This window comes from Lepisma saccharinum, chromosome 1, assembly GCF_977018435.1.
Source record: "Lepisma saccharinum chromosome 1, izLepSacc3.1, whole genome shotgun sequence".
Classification (NCBI taxonomy): Eukaryota; Metazoa; Arthropoda; class Insecta; order Zygentoma; family Lepismatidae; genus Lepisma; species Lepisma saccharinum.
The window spans coordinates 144745953-144768824 of record NC_139229.1 but is presented as its reverse complement, the minus strand read 5'-3'; the positions used below and the strand labels follow the sequence as shown (position 1 = coordinate 144768824).

The 22872-nt window shown below is 38.1% G+C and overlaps 1 protein-coding gene across 2 annotated transcripts in view; it reads right to left on the bottom strand.

Moving 5' to 3' along the window:
• LOC146002060 (zinc finger protein 341-like) overlaps window positions 1-22502 on the bottom strand; it is a 39671-nt gene extending 17169 nt beyond the window's left edge. The window contains exons 1-7 of one of the 2 annotated variants that reach the window (XM_083139783.1): window positions 22459-22502; window positions 12857-12982; window positions 12178-12285; window positions 9981-10162; window positions 8718-8852; window positions 6352-6495; window positions 3051-3278 (exon numbers count right to left, since the gene is read on the bottom strand). In XM_083139783.1, the coding sequence (XP_082995909.1) occupies window positions 3051-3278; window positions 6352-6495; window positions 8718-8852; window positions 9981-10162; window positions 12178-12285; window positions 12857-12982; window positions 22459-22483 (948 nt within the window). In that variant the 5' untranslated portion in view covers window positions 22484-22502. Of the gene's footprint in view, window positions 1-3050; window positions 3279-6351; window positions 6496-8717; window positions 8853-9980; window positions 10163-12177; window positions 12286-12856; window positions 12983-21831; window positions 21863-22458 lie in introns of those variants that run through there. The other variant, XM_083139776.1, reaches the window with a different exon arrangement.
• Window positions 22503-22872: the final 370 nt, after the last annotated feature.

The window sequence follows — 22872 nt, the reverse complement described above, 5'->3', positions numbered from 1 at the left end:
GACCTTTCACAGTTCCCGGGAAAAGGGTCGTTATTGGAATTTGCACCAATTTTCAGCTGAAACGGAGCTCAAACGGACACAAAGATGCCTAGGAGACGGTAATACCATTTATCCTGGTAGTTATACAACCTGTTATGCATATGATGCATGTTGTGAGAAGGAAAATAGAACATGAAAACGTTTTCACAAAAAAGGATTTCAAATAATGTTACTTTCTTTCAATTGTGCACAGTCGTTGCTCTTCCAGGAAATTCTTACAATTCTAGTTCATGAGAAACCCGTTGGCACTGAGTCCTATGGAAAGGAAAACAATCTCTCGCTTATTGCAAGCGAAACTCGAAGAATCTTGACACCAGTCACACTGGCGCCAGCAAAAGTCGGGAGATAATTGGGCAGAATGAATGTTGGATTTTATATGGATCTACTGGAGTATTGTCTGTTACAAGATTAACTGATAAGATAATATCTCTCGGGAGAAACAACACAACCTTTCTTGGCACCAGACAAAAAAGAAGCGAGGCTGTAAATTTCGTTCTGGTTCGGTTGTGTAAAATACATCGTAAAAAAGTCATGCTTTCTTTGCTTCAACTAACTTCAGTCACCCCCGTTCCCCATTCAAGGGAGCAGTCCAAACTCCTTCCTCGACTTGCATTGTAATCCAGCGTGAAAAAGGAAACATGCAACTTGTGGTCTGTTTTCACCCAATGTGTATTCTAGGACACGTCATTAAACAGCGTCGCACTCGATAATCATTCGGGTTTGGAATTGGATTTCACTTTAAACTGTATATTTAGTCCCGATTAGCCCATCAGCAGAAAATGAACTCAAAACAAGCTTTATGAAACCTACGCATTTTTAGATACGTATCAAAATTGGAGATCGTTATTTAGTCTCACGTTAATCGATGATTTAATGTTGGATTTAGGAGTATTCTCGATGTCAAACATCCGCTCCTCCAAACGTTTTCCCCTTGAATAATGTTTCTTTAAATCGGTCTCAGCATCCACTCCTACATTCAGCACTTTTTTTTCTCCCACATGAATGGTTCTGAAGAAAAGCGGCGATTATATTGTGTGCATTTCCTTCCAACACGCTCCGAATGTAGCGGAAGTTTATTCTTGTCAGTAGCAAAATAAAAATTACAGTTTTGCTTATTAGAAGGTGCAGAACATTTAGTTGTTTTAACTCTTGTTTTCCTTTCTGGAGATCGAATTTCGTTATCTTCAAATCAAAACAGCTTTGCCAGATTAAAAAAAAAAGACTTCTTCCTTCGCACTGGATGAGTCTTTGCTGTTATCAGCAAGCGACAGCTTTGCAGACGCTAGACAAAACACTGGCGCCAGGTGCAGCGTAAAAACAAGGAGACCAGCTGGAAGTTCGAGCAACAGGTGGTTGAAGAGAAAATCCTCAGCATTTTAAGATAACGCAACTGTCGAAGACTGAACTTTTATCAGCAGTGTGAAGAAGAAAGAAATGACCCTTGCTTTACGTTTTACTATGCAACAGACAATAATACGGGCAATATTTCCTATGCAGTAAATAGCATTAAAAGAAAAAATAGGACCTGAATTCTGCAATTATCACATTGCTGTGCACACCAGTGGCGGAGAATGAGCTGGGAAAGGGGGTGGCTTTTTTTTTCCTATGGTTTTTGTTCGTTTTCATGAATTTATCTTGAGCTTGTTGCCCCATTTTAGATGTCAAAGGAAAGGAAGAGCGGTCCAATTCCACCCTTGCCTGAAATCATCCCATGTGCACACACGAGCAAGAAAATCGTGGCTGAAACAATCGTCATCGCTGCCCCCCCCCCCTTCCCCCTACACGTTTGCTGAGAGAAAAGAGAGAGAAGTCACTCAGCCAACGGAACACTTTTTTGGCAAATATTACGACATCGGCACAGTTAGGAAAACATATGAAGTGAAAAATGGGAGTTATGATGCACGTAAGATTGAAGTAAACTTTTGCGGAAACTTGGATGACATATCATTAAGCAGGTTGACGATCTTTAGTTGGCCTATGTTGCTTTGATTATCTCTAAAAGTTTCGCTTTCTTATTAAGTGTTACAGGGAACAAAGAACGCGTTTTGAATGAAAGCGGTTACCGGAAGTTGTTGGCTATGAGGCCAAGAGTTGCTCACTCACGGGGACCTGTTGAAATCTAGGTAAGAGCTGGATAGACAGTCCACACTTTCAGGCACCACGCATCTGTATTTTGGAACATTCCTGCAATTTTATCTCTAATTTCTCAAGGTGGTGTATTTATCGATGAAAGACCTTGACCTGTCATATATGTACATAGACAAAGACTGCATGTCCAGCACAGACATTTCGGGCTGCTTCCCCCCCTCCCTCCATCCAGTTGTCAGCTGCTCTTAGGACAAGGAAGCAAGTCAAGGTCGATTTAAAATAACATCCAAGCACATTCGATCTTCTCTTCTCACGTATCCAAGAGCAAGCGAAATCAGAATGGCAAAACAAGCCTAGTGTGTTGAGTAGCGGCGGTCGGGTGCATAGTAACATTGGCGTGCTTGGGGAGGGGATGGTAGAGGTCAAGTGCTATTGGATATCAATCAAGCTTGGTGTGGTGGTGTTTATTTTTAGATCACACCCACTTGCAAGTGGTAGAGCGCTCGTGAAGGGAATGAGTACGAATAAAACGAGTGCAAAAAACATATTTTTCTGCTGATTTCCTTCAATTTTTCAATTTTTTCAAAATTTTTCACGGTTCCCAGGAAAAGGGTCGTTACTTCAAGAGGGTCGTTATATCTGGGGTCGTAAAATCAAGAGTTGACTGTATAATGTAGGAAAATGTAACATCTGGGAATGTAAAATTGAGGTTTCATTGTACTTTTCTTTCATTGGAAAATTACTTTTAAATATGTACATTATTTTCCAATGCGAATAAAATTATTAAGGTATTCAGTGATATACAATGAATAAAGAGGTGAAAATTTATACAATGTGTTCATTATTTTTTTAAATTAAAAATCTGTCCAGTATGTCCCTAAGATACCGTCAATATTCTTATCCCCTACACCTTGCACACTGACCTTTTTGGATTTCAAGCTGGATCCTTCACCTTGTTCATTTGGATCCAGTGCTGCATTGTCTGTTGCCTCCTTCTCGCCATCTTTGCCTCCACTCTCTGCAGCTTTCTGCACATCTGGAAGAATAGTAATGCCCTCTATTTGTTTTGGTTCTTCTGAAGAATGGATAGCAGCTGAGTCACTCTGTACAGACGTGGCTACAAGGGCTGCTGGAGTCACTGTGCCATGTAACTGCAGAAGAAGAAAACATACAAAATATAAACTTGCAATGCTTCTGTTGTATTTTCATATAAAGGTCGAGAAAGATGCAACATGTAACATTGAAAAGTAAATTAAAAATTTGCTTAATTTCAAAGGAACATTGCTTTCATTAATATAGATTACGGCATGATGGAGATGGCAATGCATCACTGCTAGGTTTTGCAATGTGGTTCATGCTTATGGGGTTCAGGATTGTGGAGCAGTTCTGAATTTCCTTTAGTTGTCTGGAATCATTCAAAGTGCAGGGTGCCAGGCAAGACACTTTCACCATGATTTTTAACCATACTGTATTTCTATTTTGACGGATATATTAATCTGTACTCTTTCGGTATTGGCTGATGCAGGTATATCAGTGCATCGGTTTATCAACAAAATTGCTGATAATTTTATATTTTATAGATACATCAGATCTATACATATTCTTTCATTTGGTAAGGACTTCTGCCATTTTGTTATTATACAGGGCGAACAGAAACTATAGGGACACACTTCAGGAGGTGATTCCTGACAGGTAAAGCAACAAAAAAGTTCATATCAACATATGTCCGGAAATGCATATTTGCCAAGGTAGATGGCACTGAAGAACGACATCCTCCTCTCATAACAACACTCACAGTGTGCTTTTTGTGTTGCAGATTGTGTGATTGGAGCTACGTCGAAGCACCATGGTCCGTTATTCATACCAGGAACAAGCCGAGATGGTCTTCATATACGGTCAAGCAGGTGGAAACGGTCGAGAGGCTGCACGAATTTATCAAGGCATGTACCCGGACAGACAGCACCACCCAAACCACAAAACCTTTGCAGCCATTTATGGGCATTTGTGTGATCATGGGTCCATTCATACAGGTGAACATGGAGGGCAGCCGCGGCATGTGCGAACACAATATTGAGAACAACCCCAGTACAAGCTCCAGGCAAGTGGCCCGCCAGCATGGTGTAAGCCAAGCAACGATGTTGTGTATCCTGCATGAAAACCGCTACTATCCATATCACCTGCAACGTGTGCAAGGATAATCACCAGCGGATTTTCTTCCAAGGGAACGGTTTTGTCGCTGGTTTTTGCAACAAGCCACCACCATATTGGGATTTCTGTCGTCAGTCCTCTTCACCGATGGAGCAACATTTGGTAGAGATGAAATTGTCAACCTACACAATCGTCATCTGTGAGCTACAGCCAATCCTCGGGGAATGGTTGAATCGTCTCATCAGCAACGGTTCAGCATCAACGTTTGGGCACGGATTATTGGCGACCACCTACTTGGACCTTTTGTTCTTCCACAACGCCTTAACAGACAGACGTATCTGGAATTCCTGCAGAACACTCTGCCTTTTTTCCTTCAGAATGTGCCTTTGACAATACGACAGGTAATGTGGCTGATGCATGATGGAGAACCAGCCCACTTTCACATTATTGTTCCGTCAACACCTCAACATCTTCCCCAGAAGATGGATAGGATGAGGAGGCCCTGTGGCATGGCCCGCTCCATCACCGGACTTAAACCCCCTTGATTTTTACTTTTGGGGGCTATATGAAAGGTGTTGTGTATGCTGAGCCAGTTCCTGATGTGCAGACCCTTGAACAGTGTGTCCGTGTAGCCTGTGACGCTATTCGGGTACAGGCTGAAACATTCGAACAAGTGAGGCAATCCATGTGCGATGTGTGAACGCTTGCATTGCATCCCATGCAGGCCACATTCAACACCTGTTGTAACATGGATGAAAGTCATGCCATGTAATGTGTACCGGTACTAATTGCTTTATTGCAGACTCACCGTCCATTTCCGGACATATGTTGATATGAACTTTTTTGTTTCTTTACCTGTCAGGAATCACCTCCTGAAGTTTGTCCCTATAGTTTCTGTTCACCCTGTATAACCATGAGTAATTCGTATGCCTTGATTTTGTGAAGTAATGTCTAAATATCCAGTTTCTTTTCCAAAGGTAAAAACCCACTGCAGTTGCATGTTACATATACTAATTAAGGATTTTTATGAACATTTTACATTCAATAAACATTTGTAATTTTACATCATACTATTGATAGAATATCGGTTACCAGCAAGTTTTGAAAAACTCCTGCCAAGCCACTGGCTCACAGTCATTCCAGTAAACATTAAGCTAGAGAATGTAGCTTGGTACAAGTATGCTTGTGTCACCTCACGTTATGTGTAACATAGCTTCTCTTCCTACATAACAATCTAGACTGACAAACGGCTTAGACTCTTACAGGAAAATATGGAGAAACTTCTGTTAATTTACTGTCAGAAATCAATTTTGTCCTTGTATCTGTGGTTCAAATAAATTTAACATTTTTTCATCTTTCGCATTCTTGATTTCATATTTTACCAAAATTTTCTTCACGTAAATTCTAATTTGATTGATTGACTGAATTTGGTTATTTTACGCCACTTTTCTGCCTCTGTTGGCTAATTGCAACAATAGGGATGAATGGTGATACAATTAGATGGATTAAGGGATAATCACAAACATATATGGACAACACAACACAATTCCTAGAGGCTGCAGGTTTAGGTGCCAGACCTCGTTAGTCTGCAAAATGCAGTCCAGGGTGTAAATTCTAATTCTAATTGATAACCAAGGAATATATAATAATAATTTAGGGCTGAACAGTTAATAATAATATGTAATATCTTGATTCTTATTAATTATGCACATTACTTATGACCCTTCAAACTAACAAAAACCTGTAAAGCTTTTGACACAGTTTCAATACACCCCATGGCACTTTTCTTTTAGGTTAACTTAATAATAAATTCCAAATTTATTATAAATGTTTACTCACATCTAAATCACACAATAAACACTGGTTGATCCAGACAAATGAATGTAAAGAAATACTATCTTAGAAGTGATGATGCCTCTGTGGGGAGTATATAATAAATAAATATATATTTCAATTTTTCAAGATTTTCTTTTTCATTCAAACTGAAGGGAAATATATATGATCATTTACAATAATTATGCAATTATTCTACTTCAAAATACAAAAGCTCCAAAAAAAGTACATGAAATACAATACCTGGGAGGTAACTATCACAGGCTGCCCTGCTATCGTCATGCTCACGTGATTGGAAGTAATCAAAGATGGCTTCAATGAAGAAATGGCACTTCTGTTATTGAGAAATAAGGTGTTCTGTATGGCTCCTGATAATGCTGGCAAAACCTGAAAATAATTTTGGGTAATTTAAGTACCAAGAATATTATGCAACTGAAGAATTAATTTGCATTAAGATTAATGCAATTTTAATCTGTACAATTATCAATCATCAAAGGTCAAATTAGTTCATTCCAGCATTAGGAAGTAACAGAGTTGCTTGTAAAGCAGTTACAAGTTACTTTTTACATGTTGCAACTAACGAAATGAGTAGCTACTTTTATGTACTTTTTAACAGCAATCTACATCATTATGAGTTGATAATAAATAGAACTAAAGCATCATTTTTCATATACATTTGCAGCACATATTTCAAGTACAAGGGTTCACTTTGAATTTTCGTAGTTTTACATTTTCATATTTATACTTATGAAGTTTATTATAAAATAATGTACATTAGTGTAAATTTCATACAGTCATTACTAAAGAAAAAGACACTCTGCTTAACGTTTATCCATGCAACATGTTCTACGAGCTATAGATGTAACTATGCACAAGTATGTCAAGTAACATCAATTGTAACAGGGTTACAAAAAGAGTAAATATAAGTGAGTATATTTAAAAAAGAGTACATGCATAGTCGACCAGCTGGCTTTCAAGTCCACGGAGCACGCCCAGCAGCTGCAACAATCACATTCAATGCACAGTGTTGCCACACATCTACTCTCCACATTTACTCTATGCCACCTTGTCCCTCCATGCACAAGCACCTTCCCACGGTCTCCACATTGAAGTTGCAAAGTACGACAACAGCATATCCGCAGTCATGTGACTGAGACTCCACGTGGCGTAGACGAGCAGAATAACAGTTGCACCCATTGGCTGAATGTTGAGTGTGATTGGACGAAAACAACTCGCCCGCTATTTGTTCCCACACACGTTCTTCGACGTTAACAAAGTAAACGCATGGACTATAACTAATTTACTTTTTAAGCAAAGTGAACTTTAACTCAGTTATTTTTACAAGAAAATTCCCAAAGACTGGTTCATTCTAATTCCACGTACCACTGTTGCAATGTAGCAGCTGTTGGAGAGGAGCAAGCATTCTGAGGGTTCCTATCCATTTCATTTTTCAGAACAAAATTCCCTGACTTTTCCGGTGGCTTGAAAATAACTATTAAGACCACTCTTTAACATAGTAATAAATAAGTGTTAAAGTTTCAACTTTGACAATTTAAATAAATGAAGCTTATTCAACAATGCTCAAAACAAATGAACAAAAAATAAAATGTATAAACACTTTCACACAAAGTATCCCCAATCAAGATGCCAGTTGCCAGCTCGGTGGGCAAACACTTTAAATTGTCAACTTTCAGTCTCTCTGTTCTTTGTGAGTGTCCCTTCATAAATTTAATCTAATCATCACTCTTCATAATTCCAAAAGTAGTAGAAATGCAATGTGAAATAAAAATAAAAGTTCAATTCAAATACAAGAAACCAATTGAAGGAAAAGCAAAATGTGTTTTCAGGTCTCCTATCCACTTTCCAGTTAAGTGGAAGCCCCTTCAGTGGCAGTTTCATACTCAATTTGGACAAGTACACACTTTGTGTGACTAATTTTTGTGGGGAGATGCAAATGACCTTGTTTGCACACTTCCTTTCTCTGACAATCTGCCTGACTTGAAGAATGATGTAACAGCTGAAGCCAATGTACAGGGTGTCAAAAAAGGACTTAACAAAAAGAAACAGACATAACTATCCAACAAAAGCTGATAAATCAGTTAATTCAAAATGGAAATTACATAAGAACTCATGGATTTTATGAAATTATGTGTTCGATGTGAGATCCCTTACAGGGTGATTAAGTCTGCATACTAATTAGCCACCACAGAAGATCATCCGCTGCACTTCCAGTTTGTTTGAACTTCACTATCAAATTGGCAAAATTGTTTGATTTGTTGGTTCCACTTTCATCCCATACATTGCTAAGTATGATTTTCGGGTATTTTCTAGGCTGCTGCTGTTTTTGTATGGATTTGTATGATACACTAATGAATATGCAAACTAAATTCTACAGTGTAGTGACATTCCCTGTGAAGTTTGTAGGCAGTATCTTTAATGATAAGGAAAATATGATTGTTTTTGTTAACTCTTTTTTCTACACCCTGTACTTAAAATGTGTCACATTTCAGGATTATCTAGCATGTTTCAAAATAAATAGAATGAGGAAGGTTTCATGCAGTAAATGCCCAGTATCTTCATTATCAGAAAGTACTAAACAAAATTCTTACCTGAGAAGGTGATGTGATATTCAAAGAAGTCTGATCAATGTTGAAGGACAAGATATCACTATCGTTCAGTATAATGGGCTGTCCAATATGAGGAACAGGGGATGTAGACATGGACCCACTGTATCTAGGGGACACCTAGAACATAAAACACAAAGTTCAAATATAAAATTTGTTGCAATATTAAAAATTACAAAGCAAATTACAATCATAGTTAAACAAATCTTAATTACACATTTTTCAGAGAACTCTGGGTAACAATAAAAATGTTTTAATTTTGAGAAGCCACGGTAGCTCAGTCGTTAGGGTGTCTGACTACCATGCGAGAGACCTGGGTTCAATCCCCGGCAGGAGAGAACCAGGATTTTTCCACCTCTTCAAGCAGCTCCGGCACCCACCCAGTGTTGTATATAGTGGGTACCTGGAGGAAACTCTAGGGGGTAAAGGCATCCAGGGGCATGGTGCTGATCACATCAACCTGACCTTCGGCCGTGATCAAGAAAGTGTGGGGCCCAACTCCACACCCCCTATACACCTTCATGGTGTAGTGCAAAGCACAGGGGAGCACTTTATTTTAATTTTTTTAATACTGTATGTTATTTTAACAAGGTGCTTTGTGGGAAATCATATAATTTGATATTTTATTTCGAAAATTAACTTTGTCAACAAAAAAATTGTTTCTCAATGTTTCAACTTTTATAATTTACATTTCATAAACAAAGGATATATATATATCATTGGTACAGAATGCCAAAGATTCATGCCTATTTGGACCAATATTGAGCAAACTTTGAAAATCTATGGGTCACGGTTATCATCAGCACCATTCAAGATGGATGTTCTGTAAATTCAGAAATGTTCCCACCTGAGACCACTCACTCCTCGGAAAAGAAAATAAATAAAAAAGGTTCTTCTGCATGGAAGTCCGACAGCCTTATCAACTGCATGCAGTTAATTGGCAATTTATTGGTATTGCAACAAAAATTTCATAACAATGCATCTATAATATTTTGCCCAACTTTCTTTGACTACCTTAACTTTGACACATAAATGATACGAGTATATAATGTGTAGATATTAGAGCGAAAGAGAGATATCACATGAAACCAGGATGGGCTTGGTACTTTAGTTGGCAGAGCAATGGCACACTATGCCAGAGTTAGCTTGAATAAATTTGGGTTCTCAATAACATTACATTTGCTTAGACATGCAAACAAAACTTTAGCATGCTTTGTACTATTTCGAACATGTAAATTAGCCTATTACCTGGTCTTGTTCAGTCTGTAGCTGTAACTGATGAACCTGTGAGGTTCCCAAGGTGCTGGAAAGAGCTGACGCTACATCAAAACCTCCAGGATCCGAAGGGTCTGAAGCACCCTCATCTGGCTGTGAACCAACCTCCCTTTCCAAAGTCAAGTTACACCTTCCCATTTTTGCAGTATTAGAACCTGTGAGAAAACAAGTCAGTGATTGTTCTCAAATATTGAAACATGCAGAAAGACTCACCACTTCAACCTATTTCATGCTTGTCAACTGTAATTATAATTATTTTCATTTCTTCATGTGCCTTAAATTGCTGCAACTCTTTGTTTCTAATGATACGTGCCTACCTTTTAAAGGATCTATCTTTTATTATGTTTTAACGAAATCTTGTCCAAACTCCTGAATAAGCTGCATGATGTGGTGAAAGCTTAAGGAATTAAAGGTATATGCCACAAAAATAGCAAACAATGCCTGTATCACATGCCTGTTGGCATGTGCTGTGAGTTGTGCTTTATTGATACAAATTTAATTTGATTTGATTTGATTCAGTGACAGATTAATGACCTTCTCTCACACCGGTGGGGAGCACATAACCATTTTTTTAAGCTAAAGTGTGTTTAAGTTTACTTTATGCTCAGACAGGCTAAATGGAAATTAATATACAGGGTAATTATAAATGATTCATCGGGTTTGAAAGGGCTGCATTAAAAAATATATAACACACACAATAAATAATGATACATGAAAATAAACGGAAACTGTCCAGGTTTCAGACATACTTCCTTTTGTCACAGGACACACATCTATGCGATAGACTAATTTGCTCCACGCGCGCTCTTCTCTAATGATCGTAAATGCAGCTGTAATGCGATCCTGCAGCTCAACCAAAGTTGTTGGTAGTGGTGGCACATACACACATGCCCCCAAAGGAAAAATCACAAACCGTTAGGTCGGGAGATCTAGGAGGCCATGGAAAAAGCACTAAGTCATCTTCAGCACATCACCCAAACCAACGTCATGGGAGTTCCTCATTCAGGTAGCAACACACCTCAGTGTGCCAATGGGGCGGTGCTCCATCAAGTTGGAATACAAAGTTATTGGAATCCTCTTTCACTTGTGGAAACGACCACAACTACGGCATATCGAGGAATGACATACTCATCACAGTGTTCTCTGCGAAGAAAAAGGGACCGTACACCTTTGACTTACACACTGCAGCAAACACATTCACTTTTGGGGAATCTCATTCATGTTGCACTGTAGCATCTGGTTGTTCAGTACCCCAGATATGAACATTATGGCAATTAACCTTGCCACTCCAATGGAATGTCACCTCGTCACTAAACAGCAGCAGCTCAAGAAAACCATCTCCTCCATAGTGTCCTGCATGGAATTACAAAATTCATATAGTTGACGAGGTCGTTCGGTTGTAACATTTGCAATAACTGTATGCGGTATGGTTTCAGTCGCAAAATCTTCCAGACAGTTGGCTGCGGAATATCAAGTTCCCGACTGGCACGGTATGTTGACTTCTGTGGGCTACGCACAAAACTCGCCCTAACTCACTCCACTATTTCACCAGAAACGCTTGGACGTCCTGTGCTTTTACCTTTACACAGGCAACCAGTTTCCTTAAACTGTTGATGCCATCACAGAATGCTTTGATGACCTGGCAGTGCAGTTGAAAACTGTCTCCGGAATGCATGCTGTATGGTAACAACGGAACGGAAAAACACTTCTCATATTCCAAAACACAAAATGCTTTCTGCTGCATAGACACCATTTTGGAAACTAGGTTGGTGCTGCCATCTGTCGGCAGGCACTAAGCTTACAAATATGAGAAATTAAACTTTCAGATGTGTTCTTTCGTTTCATGATTAGCACACACATATTATATTAATAGTTTTGGAAATATTTAACTTTAAAACCTGATGAATCATTTATAATTACCCTGTATTATTAATTCCAGTTTACAGTAGGCATTTGCCCTAAAATCCAAGTTCTGTTAAAAACTGATGTACGCCCACCTTACAGAGCATTGAAATACCAAAGTACACTTTCACACAGTGCAAATATGCTTCAAATTAAGCACAATGTGCAATGTTCACTCACTTTGTACCCAAAAATATGAGTTGAGAAAGTGTATTTTTGTGGTATAAATTATAATATTCTAACTATCTCATGGGTAAATCCAACTCACATGAAGCATGTTCTTTCTTGTGGCTCATAAACACAGGCAATGAGGTGAATTGTTTTTTGCATCGTCCACACTGGAATACATCATCTTCATCCAATGGAACTGGTGAGCCTGGAAAATGACAATTTTGAAGAAATGTATATCAAATACTCACATCAAATAAGAAAAAAAGAGAGACATTAACAGCTTTAAGGAAACGGAACACATGCTCTGGATCAGTTCTCCCACCTCGATAATATATTTCACTCACATGAACATACAACAGATTTTTTTAACTATTCAAAAATTAATAACTTTCTTGCCTTCTTGGTATGTTATGGATATTAGTAACAGCATTCCAACTCAAATTCCCTGATTCATAAAAAAAGTGGAATTCACTATCATTCCCAAACCCCAGCAAGTACAAAAAACACTTGGTTTTCCTTGATTATTACGTTTCTGGATTATTATTATTTTTTAATTTCCTGATATTTCCCAAATTTCTAGGTCAGTGAGAATGTGGATATATATTTTCATGAATTAACTGTGAGTTAAAAGGAACATTCAGATAAATATCTCTATACAATTATTACTATACATTCTCTCATTATCAGTTATTAGATGACATGAAGTGTTTGTACAATGGTGAACTACAATGATGATAAAACTATATGCACATGCATGCACATGTTTGTTAACAAACCTTGCACTTCTGTTACAACCGAAGTTCCAGAGCCTGTAGTATCTGTCGGAAGAGTGATGCTTCCTCCATTTTGGGACTCCAACAGTGAATGCACACTCAAGGTAGTTTGATTATCAAGTGTAACACCTGCAAACATATGTAAGAAATTGTAACAATAGCCCAGCAATTTTAGGTTTTTACTGAAACTATTTAAGACACCAATCAAAAAAGACAATGAAATTACTAAAGAATGTTGTATACTTGTGTCTAAGAATCAGTGATGCGGTGACGTAAACACTTGGGGTAGCAATCAGTGGCATACTCAAAGGAGGTTGGTGGGGGTCATAACCCCACCCCTCCCAGCCCTCTTTAGCCCCAGCATTCCTTAAGAAAAGAATATCAAAGGCAGGAAAAGTTTGCAAAATGAGGAACGACTACTAACAAAAGTGCATGTAACCCCCACCCAGAAGCAGCTCTTGACTTTTCAAAGATACATGCTACAGGTGATGTGTTCTTTCTTGCATTTACAATGACCCCCCCCCCCCCCCCTTTCTGCACACACATACATATACACTAACCTGGAACCGCTTGCACAGGCAGGATTTCATTTTGGAGGGGAGGTTGGAATTGTAAAAGTCGGTATCACATAGCTGCTTTTTAGGTAGGGGCAGAATAAACTACAAAATATTTTACAATCACCACTTTTAACCATCATTTTAAAAGCTGTTCAAAGACAAAAATGGTAATCGGAGGTTTGCATTTATCAGATTGTTTCTTCCCCCCCCCCCTTCTTAACTGTTTTCATTTGAAAGTTTTACTTTTCTCAAAATTTCGAGAGGGAGTGTACCCCCATCAGCTCCCCCAACCCCGCATATGCAAGTGCATGGAACAACAAATCGCAACTGATCCTTCACAATGACTGCTTCACATATCACATGCCTGACAAAAAAACTGCGTGAAAAATTTTTGGGTCTGAATCTGATTCTGGAACCAGTGTGAACAACGCACGATTGTAAAGCTACACGCGCTTACGTCAGATGACGAAGGGCAGGGATTGACCAAAAGGGTCATTCCATGTCAAATTAACTAGGTTCTCAACCGTACATTTATTTATCCATTTGAAATTTGGCATACCGGAAGGGCCACTTGAGGTCGAAAAATATGCAACTTTGCAGATCCATATATTTTCTATTTCCGAAATTACAGTGTTGCAAACTGTGCGATTTTGACCATTTTTACCAAAATCTTGTTAACTTTAAATTGCAATATTTCGGCAACCAGGGCACCAAGAGAAGTGATTCTGATGGCATTGGAAAGGTCTTGATGGACTCTTTCACATGAGATATAGCATGACTATGCCAGGGTAAAAAAATCAATTCAAGGTGGTCTAAAGAAAACTTTGGTACTAATTTTCTATAAAAAACAGGTCTTTTAATTTTTTCAAAAAATTACATGTTATACATACACTATTACTCAATAAGTATACAAAATTTAAAAATGGGATGCCAATGGGATCCGGAGTTATGTTAGATTTAGTTTAGGTTAGGTTAGGGTAGGGTATGGTAGGTTGGGTAATGGATGATAACAGATTTCGACAGACAAATTCCTAATATACAATATTGTTTGAATTAACATACATGAATATGATGTTTATATTCCCGTTTATTAGAAATACAGGGTGGTTCAAAAGTTTGGTTCCATAGGCAACTCTGTTATTAGTGCACATAGTGAGTTTCAATCTAAAGTGCTTGAATTTTCAACGTAGCATACACCATTCAGGATGTACACTGGTATGACCCTAATTGGTAACCAAAAATGCCACATGCTTGGCCCGGAATATTGTATGGTATTACAATGCTATACATAGGAACATTGAATTTTCATGATGTGCGAAATTGCGAAATGTGAAAAAAAAGATGCAATTTTGAACATTCTGCACTTAACTACACCCCCAATGATAAAATATGCATGAGTTTTATTCGCGAAGTAATGCAAAATGTGTGCTTTCCCACGAAATGAACACTTTTTCGCGAAATAACCATGAAATATCATCAAGTTAAGTAGAAAACACGCAAAAACCGGCAATCGAGGTTGTGTGCGCAAACTGTTGATTTGTAACGAAACGTTTGCCCAAAGTGAGATAATGGATAATAAACCTTTCCCTGCTCCCACAAAAATAGGCAATAGTTATGCTGGAGAGTTCAATGAACTAACCGATCTGTAACTACGCACTGGTAATGATCAGGCTGGAAAGTTCATAAGAACTGCTGACAATACCACTTGCAGCTGAAGAACGTTTTATCTTCGATCACATCAGGAAGATGCTGCAAATTAGGATTTCCCAAGCACATAATCTCAGTTCGAAAACTTCACTCCCTGTCAGGCTGCATTCCTTTCTTCCCCCGAATGTCTACTCAACTTCCAGTTTCATTGAACTTGCTAGTTGTAGCAGCGATAAGATTAGTCTGTTCCCGTACATGAAGGGAAACAATGGTGTCATTTGTGTTCAGTCCTGAATGAATTTTGTTTATCATCATGTGATTTTCAACATGTGTTTGTGTATGTGCAGTAGTGATTACTTTATTTGTTGGACAGCAAGGATATCCTTTAAATACATACAATGAATAAATCACTTGAGATATGCAATTTAGAAATGAAGTGATTTTATGTTGAGGTTTTCTTCTTGGTTGGACAGCTAAGTACTTGTGTATGTGTACCAGTGGCGTGCAGTGCTAAATCAGGCAGGAGAACAGGTGACCTGCACTTGCCCCCTCCCCTCCCATACCTGTCGTAATATAATACAGTAAACCAAGTAAAATTCAACCCTTGTTGAAATGAAATAAATAAACATACGAAACATATATTAAAAATTTTCAGAAGTGACATACATGAAGCACGTTAAAATTATGAAAATACCAATGTTAAAGCAAATATGATATAATGTAAACAAAACATTAAAAACAAAATTGTTGATGTGCAACAAAGGAAAAATTAATAAAAGCAATTTATGATTGATCAGAAAAAAAATAGTTTTGTCGAAACCTGTTTCATCTCTCCATTTGTAGATTAAGTTGACATTTTTTTTTCTAGAGTTGAGCATTGTAATTCAAACGTCCTTAATGCAATAATGGCAATCAGATGGCCGAGTTTTTTCATGACGTCCGCTAGATTTGTAGAAATTGTGACAAAATCCGAACTATTCCAAACTGCCTCTCGGGAACAAACAAGGACAACAAAAATTTGCCACTGGAAGAGTATCCAGTTAATCATTTTACAGAGTTGTAGTAACTTGTTTGAAAATGCCTTGTGTACGATTTCGTTTTAGTTTCTAATTAGGTTAGGATAGGTGTATGTCTGCTGTCTTTTCTGTAAAGTTCAATGTACTAAAAGCTTTCGTCTTCAGCCGGTCGATCATACAACATTCGCTTTCTTGTCCTGCGCTGCGCTTGTCTTGCTGGTGGAACAGGTGGATGCGAGCTGTTCCCTCGGAAGCTATTTCGCAGCGTTTAGCCAAGGCATTTAGCAGACGATTAGACTCTAGAAGATTTTTCCAGTTCGTTATGACTGGCAAACGCAATTTTGCAATGAGATTAGGAAACTATAGACTTACTACACTCCAAACTATCACTACGACGCAATTAAGCTTTAGCACATAGCAAAAACTCGAAGGAAAACGAATTCGCTATGTCTCTCGTAGGGAACAGCTAGAGAGTTCAGCTTCCGCGGTGAGAAGTGGCTCCATGACGATCGTTTACCTTCGCTCGTGGTCGGAAATACTCGGTGTCAGAGCAGAGGGTGGGAGGACGAGGGTAGGTGAAGTAAACAAACTTCCAGTCAGGGTGAAAGTTTTTCTTCAGCGTGTTGATTTCGGAAGAAAGAAGTGTTCTTATTATGTTATTATAGATAATTTAAATAGCTAAAAAGGGCGATAAGTAGAAGGGAACAGCCTGTTCCCTCTGTTCCATGGAGGGACCGCCACTGATGTGTACAGTATATAAAAATGAAGTAGTTTATCAATTTATAGCTCTTTTGTATGTTGTTTTACTCTCATAATGAAAAAGTGTGTGGCAATTTTTTTTCCCACCGCTGATCTAACATTATATTTACCACTCTCCTCAGTTTTTATTTACCATAAATTTGTCTCCCTAGCTATACAATTCTGGGTAAATTAAGAATTGATGATCATAATTGCCTCTTTGGGTGAGTTCCATTCTATGATTATTTCAATTTATTTTAATGTGTGTGTTTGTTCTCATGAAAAGGGTAACTTAAGAATTGATGACAATAATTAAAGGGAAAGAAAAAAAGTAAAAAAATGTGAACATATGACGAGCATTCCCCCTCCCCTCTCCAGACCACTAGAAAAGGCTTAACCAGTAGTGTACATGGATTTCATGAAGGGGGAGGGTTTTCTTAAACTGTTTATTCAAATTCACATTACCAGCATCTTATTATAGTTTAATTGGTAAATTTCTCGTATCGGACAAACGGATTTCTTCAAATTTACAGGAGAAATTACTTACAGAATGCAGTTTCTTTAGACTTGTGGAAGTTCGGGGAAGTGTTTTCTCGCATCGTTCATTGAATTTTGCCAGTAAATCATCTATTTTTCGATATAAATGTGTGACCGATGCACGAAAGCTCTTGCATCCATTTACTTCCAGGTGGATGTAGCCTGTATGTGATGACGTAATCCCGGTCAGTGTTTCCAAACATGTGTTTATGTAACTGAAGAAGATACGTTTCCGCAAATGGTTCGTGGGGCTATGTGTCAATGGTTCGTGGGGCTATGCGTCAATGGTTCATGGGGCTATGCGAGAATGGTGTGTGGGGCTACGCATATTTTTTTCGAAACCAATGTTTAACTATTGTAACCTATAGTGACCCTACCTAACCTAACCTTACCGGAAATGGTTCGTGGGGCTATGCGTCAATGGTTTGTGGGGCTACGTAAGTATTTTTGGGTGCAATGGGGTGGAAACACTGCATGCCGAGTACGGTAGTGAAACTGTGACCGCCATTTTGCGTGTTACCGAAGGCAAAAAGGAAGGAAGTAAACTGACTCGATATGTCGCAAATAGAGCTTATTTCCGTGAAATAGGCGAAATGCCACCTTCAGCAATGTTTCTCAATGCAGAATACGTAAGTACGAATATTCAAATTAAATGAACTTGCAAATTTCAGCCGTTTGTCCGATACGAGAAATTTACCGTTTAATTACTACTAATATGACTACTAATGCTGCTGCTGTAACTACTAATACCACCACCACCACTACCACTATTAACTAGTAGAGATCTACATAAGTATATTAATGTAAAAATAGAACAATATTACTTTCTGGTAAGATTTTACAATACCAGACGCTTGTGTAATTTCTACGCGACGTGTAGAAATTGTTAATTGACATGTAGAAGTTGTAAAATAAGCTTTTCAATTACCACGATCATTCTCCGTATACAAGCATGGAAACCAATCAGTTACGCTGTCTACAGCATTGCCACACTGTTGCTTTCTTACTTGTAGAGCATGCATCGTGCAAGAATGGTGGAACAATTCCCTGATATCACCACGAACCATTCAAGTTAAGGTTAAGTTAGGTTAGGTTAGGCAAGCATAGTTAATATTCTGTTTGTAAAACAATTCACATATATTTCGCAAAAAAACATTCTTTCCACTCATTTCCCATTTTCAAAACGTGACCTCCACATTTTAACTTCAGATTCGTAATTAGGAGGCCTCAATTAATGATTATGTCAAATATGAAAGAAATCGGAGAGGCGTCCGGTATTGTAAAATCGCTCCTACTTTTTCTAGTCAACGGTTATTTATATATGATAGATGAGACATTATAAGTGCGAAGAAAACCCATGAGAACAAACAAATATATTAAAATAAATTGAAATAATCAAAGTATGGAACTCACTCAAAGTGGGAATTATGATCATGAATACTTAATTTACCCAGAATTGCATAGCATTGTGATGGTATACAGTATTCCGGGGCAAGCACGTGGAATGTTTGGTTACCAATTAGGATAGTACCAGTGTACATCCTGAATGGTGCATCCTACGTTGAAAATTCAAGCACTTTAGATTGAAACTCACCTATTTCCACCAACTTTCACCTCTTTTCATTTTTCGCTATGTGCACTAATAACGGAGTTGCATATTGAACCAAACTTTTGAGTCAGCATGTGTTTCTAATAAATGAGAATTTAAACATCATATACATGTACGTTAATTCAAACAATATTGTATTTGATTTCTGTTAGAATTTGCTTATGAACATTAGGAATTTGTCTATCAAAATCTGTTATCATCCATTACCTAACCTACCATACCCTACCCTAATCTAACCTAAACTAAACCTAACATAACTCCGGATTCCATTGGCATCCCATTTTTAAATTTCGTATAGTTATTGAGTAATAGTGTATGTATAACACGTAATTTTTTGAAAAAAATTAAAAGACCAGTTTTTGAGAAAACTGCTACCAAAGTTCTCATTACACCACCTTGAATTGATTTATTACCCTGGCAGTCATGCTATATCTCATGTGAAAGAGCCCGTCAAGACCTTTCCAACGCCATCAGAATCACTTCTATTGGTGCCCTGGTTGCCAAAATATTGCAATTTAAAGTTAAGATGTTTTTTGATTACCACTTGCATCTCCGAACACCTCTAACTCGTAAATTTTGTCATTTTTTACATTCATACTTACTGATTGTGCATTGCGGAACATTGTGTAGTGTGTCATTTTGCTTGTCTCACGAAAATAATGTCCATAACAGTAATTCTTGCTCGTCCTTTTTTCCTCTCTGTTTCGCTTCCATAACACACAATATGGTGTGCGCCAGGTTGACTAGCATCATGGATCAGTGGGTTCACAGTGTTTCCAATGTCGTTAACCGAAAAATGCCCACACACCATTCACGCGTAGCCCCAAAAACCATTCACGGATAGCCCCAAAAACCATTCACGGTAAGGTTAGGTTGGGTTCAGTTGGGTTGGGTAAACAGTTAAAATTTGGGGTTATAAACACACCATTCACGAATAGCCCCAAAAACTGATGCATAGCCCCACAAACCATTCACGGTAAGGTTAGGTTAGGCAAACAGTTAAAATTTGGGGTTATAAACGAAAAATACCCCACACACCATTCACGAATAGCCCCAAAAATTGACGCATAGCCCCACAAACCATTCACGGATATCCCCACAAACCATTCATGGTAAGGTTAGGTTAGGTTCAGTTAGGTTAGGTAAACAGTTAAAATTTCGGGTCAGGAATTTATATTTCGTTCCACCATGTTCTGGCGAAAGAACGGCGTGTTTGGAAACACTATCAGGAGATTAAGTCATCAAACGTGCGGAACATCCGGATCTCAAGTAGAGGAAGAAAAGAAAAACAACGGCCATTGTACGTCGGAGATATACTTTTCGTGAAAAACACCTGAATTCCCACTCAAGCATATTGAACGACGAAAGAAAATACCTCCAGTAACTATCTAAATGCTAGAAAAACTCATTTCAGTAAGTACATTCTTATGTAAAAATGAAGAAATCCGTTGTTCAAAGATGCAAGTGTTACAGTTTTTTGTAAACTGACAAACCAACCAGAAAAAGAAATAAACTATAATGTTTTAAAAACATAGCAATGATGAAAAATATATTTTTTTCTAACAATATACATGCAAATTAACAAACAATACAATTTCACATTAAGAAAATTCAGCTCTTGGTAACACTTTACTATACCTGAGACAGATTTCTTCAAATTTACAGGAGAAAGTACTTACGCAAATCATTTTCTGTAGCATTGTTGATGTTCGGGAATGTAATTTTGATTCATTTTAATGCGAATGCATGTGGTTTTGTACGAAAATCTATTTCCGACGCGCTATTGCTGCTGCCGCCATTTGCTTCCTGCATGAGAGCACAATACGCTCTCGTATTGTCCGTATATGCTAAATTGAACGAAAGGAGTGCTAATGGAACCAAACCTAACAGGCCTAACCTAGCCTAGTAGGCATACCTCGTCCCCGTGATGGTTTGTGGGGCTATTGTGAATTTTTGGGCTAACGTCAATGGTTTTTCTGGCTCAAGGAACGATCAACGGTAAGCTATCGCCATGTTGTGTGTGGAAATAAACAAGAACAGTAAGTACTCGTAAATGTAAGAAATATACATTACTTTCCTAACAAATTCAATTATTTCACCTAAATAAGTGTTCCGGAATGCAGAATAGTACGTTAGCAATGTAAAAAAGTGCGAAAGAAATGATTCCCAGGTGTCTCAGGTATAGTAAAGTAGTACCCAGCTCTTTGGCTGTGAAATTGAACCATGCATTCGTAGCATGATGAAATCGCAAAAAGAAAACAAAAGGAATTCGGAATTAAACAATGGAAACTTGGGCCGACAAGGACTTCAGGTATAGCAGATAGATGGTGGACCATTGGGGCACGTACCTGAACTTTCTAGTCATGTAAAGATATATTACGAAAAAAAAATCTCTATGCAAGAATCTACGAGGGGAAAAATACACACCCAATATTCTAAAATGCAAAGCATGGAGTTTGAAGTTATTTCTCCTTTACTGGATTTAAAAATACGCATATTTGGCAACCGCGCTAAAATGGCTATTGGAATGGCTTTTACGGCTACTTAACCTACCCCTTCGGGTAGTTGGAAATTCTAACTTAACGTAAATTCTTTACAATCGGATAAAAGATTTGATTCGATAGATGCTATACGCACATTTAAATTACTCATTATTCAATTAAATTATGTAAAAAATGAAAACAACATCTTTAAGACTATGGAAAGCAGAACCCAGATGCAGTTTTCAACATTTTGTTGTTGATTTCTTACACATATCTAAGGAAAATAAAATATGAATATGGGCTTTTATATTTGTGCACAAAAGTAAGGCATTTTCACGACTACCAATCATGTGTAGTTCATCGGTAAAATGTCAACAAAAATAAAGCTTACCCCCAAATGCATCAAACAACGACTGCGCCATATTTGTTATGATACTAACGGTGCTAGTTAAAATGTACATCTTTCGCATGTATTTCTTATCGGATTTCAGAATAAATGTAAGTAAAGCAAGTTGCACAAGCGTTAAGCATTATTCTATTCATAAAAAAATAACGACAGCGGCATTTGCTTTTGAATATGAACAATCTACGTATTAATCAAGAACAGAGTGGGAATTAAAGATAATCTGTTGTCATAGCGTGTGTGGGGAGGGGGGTTGCTCACAGCCCGATCAAGTTGGAACCACCTTGCAACTACTTCATAACATTTTTGCACCGTTTTGTTCCAAAAATGGCAGTGTCTGCTGCCACGTTCTTTTTCTGCTGGAATCTCAAAGAACATGCGCGTGGCAGTAGACTCGGTCTTTGTTTTATCGTGATTTCATCATGCTATGTATGCAATTACGTCTGTAACACATACTGTGAAGTTGTACCGATTACTTTCACAAAAATGTTTTAAGATTAGGTCCCTCAGCATTCTTCTAATAATAAACCTAAATGCTCTCGTAGTTAGGTTAGGTTCTGTTAGCATTAAAATAATATCGCTAAATGCTTTCTAAAGAAAAATATTCTAAATTACCTGTACATTCATTCCCACTAATCATAAATTTGCATTTCTCTCGTCTTAATCAGTTCTTAAGATTTGTAACATCCTCTTAGCAGACGAATTACGTGGCAGCAGCAAATTTGAAGCTTAATCTTACTGCTGACACGTGCGTGGCAGCAGACTCGGCCAAAAAAAATTGCACCGCACCAAAATTACGATAAATTATGATTCAAAAGTCGGATTTCGAGTTGAAGCTCTACTCCTATGGTACTCTATGCTCGGAACCCGACTTTTGAATTTGAGGGCTCTTTGGCTAGACCATTAGTTTTGCACGGCTTTGTCCACACAGAGGCAGAAAAAGTTTTGCGCAGGCCCGTAGCTAGAGGGGGACAGGGGGAGCAACTTCCCCCCCTGAGAGCCTGCTCTGCCCCCCTGTGAAAATACAGA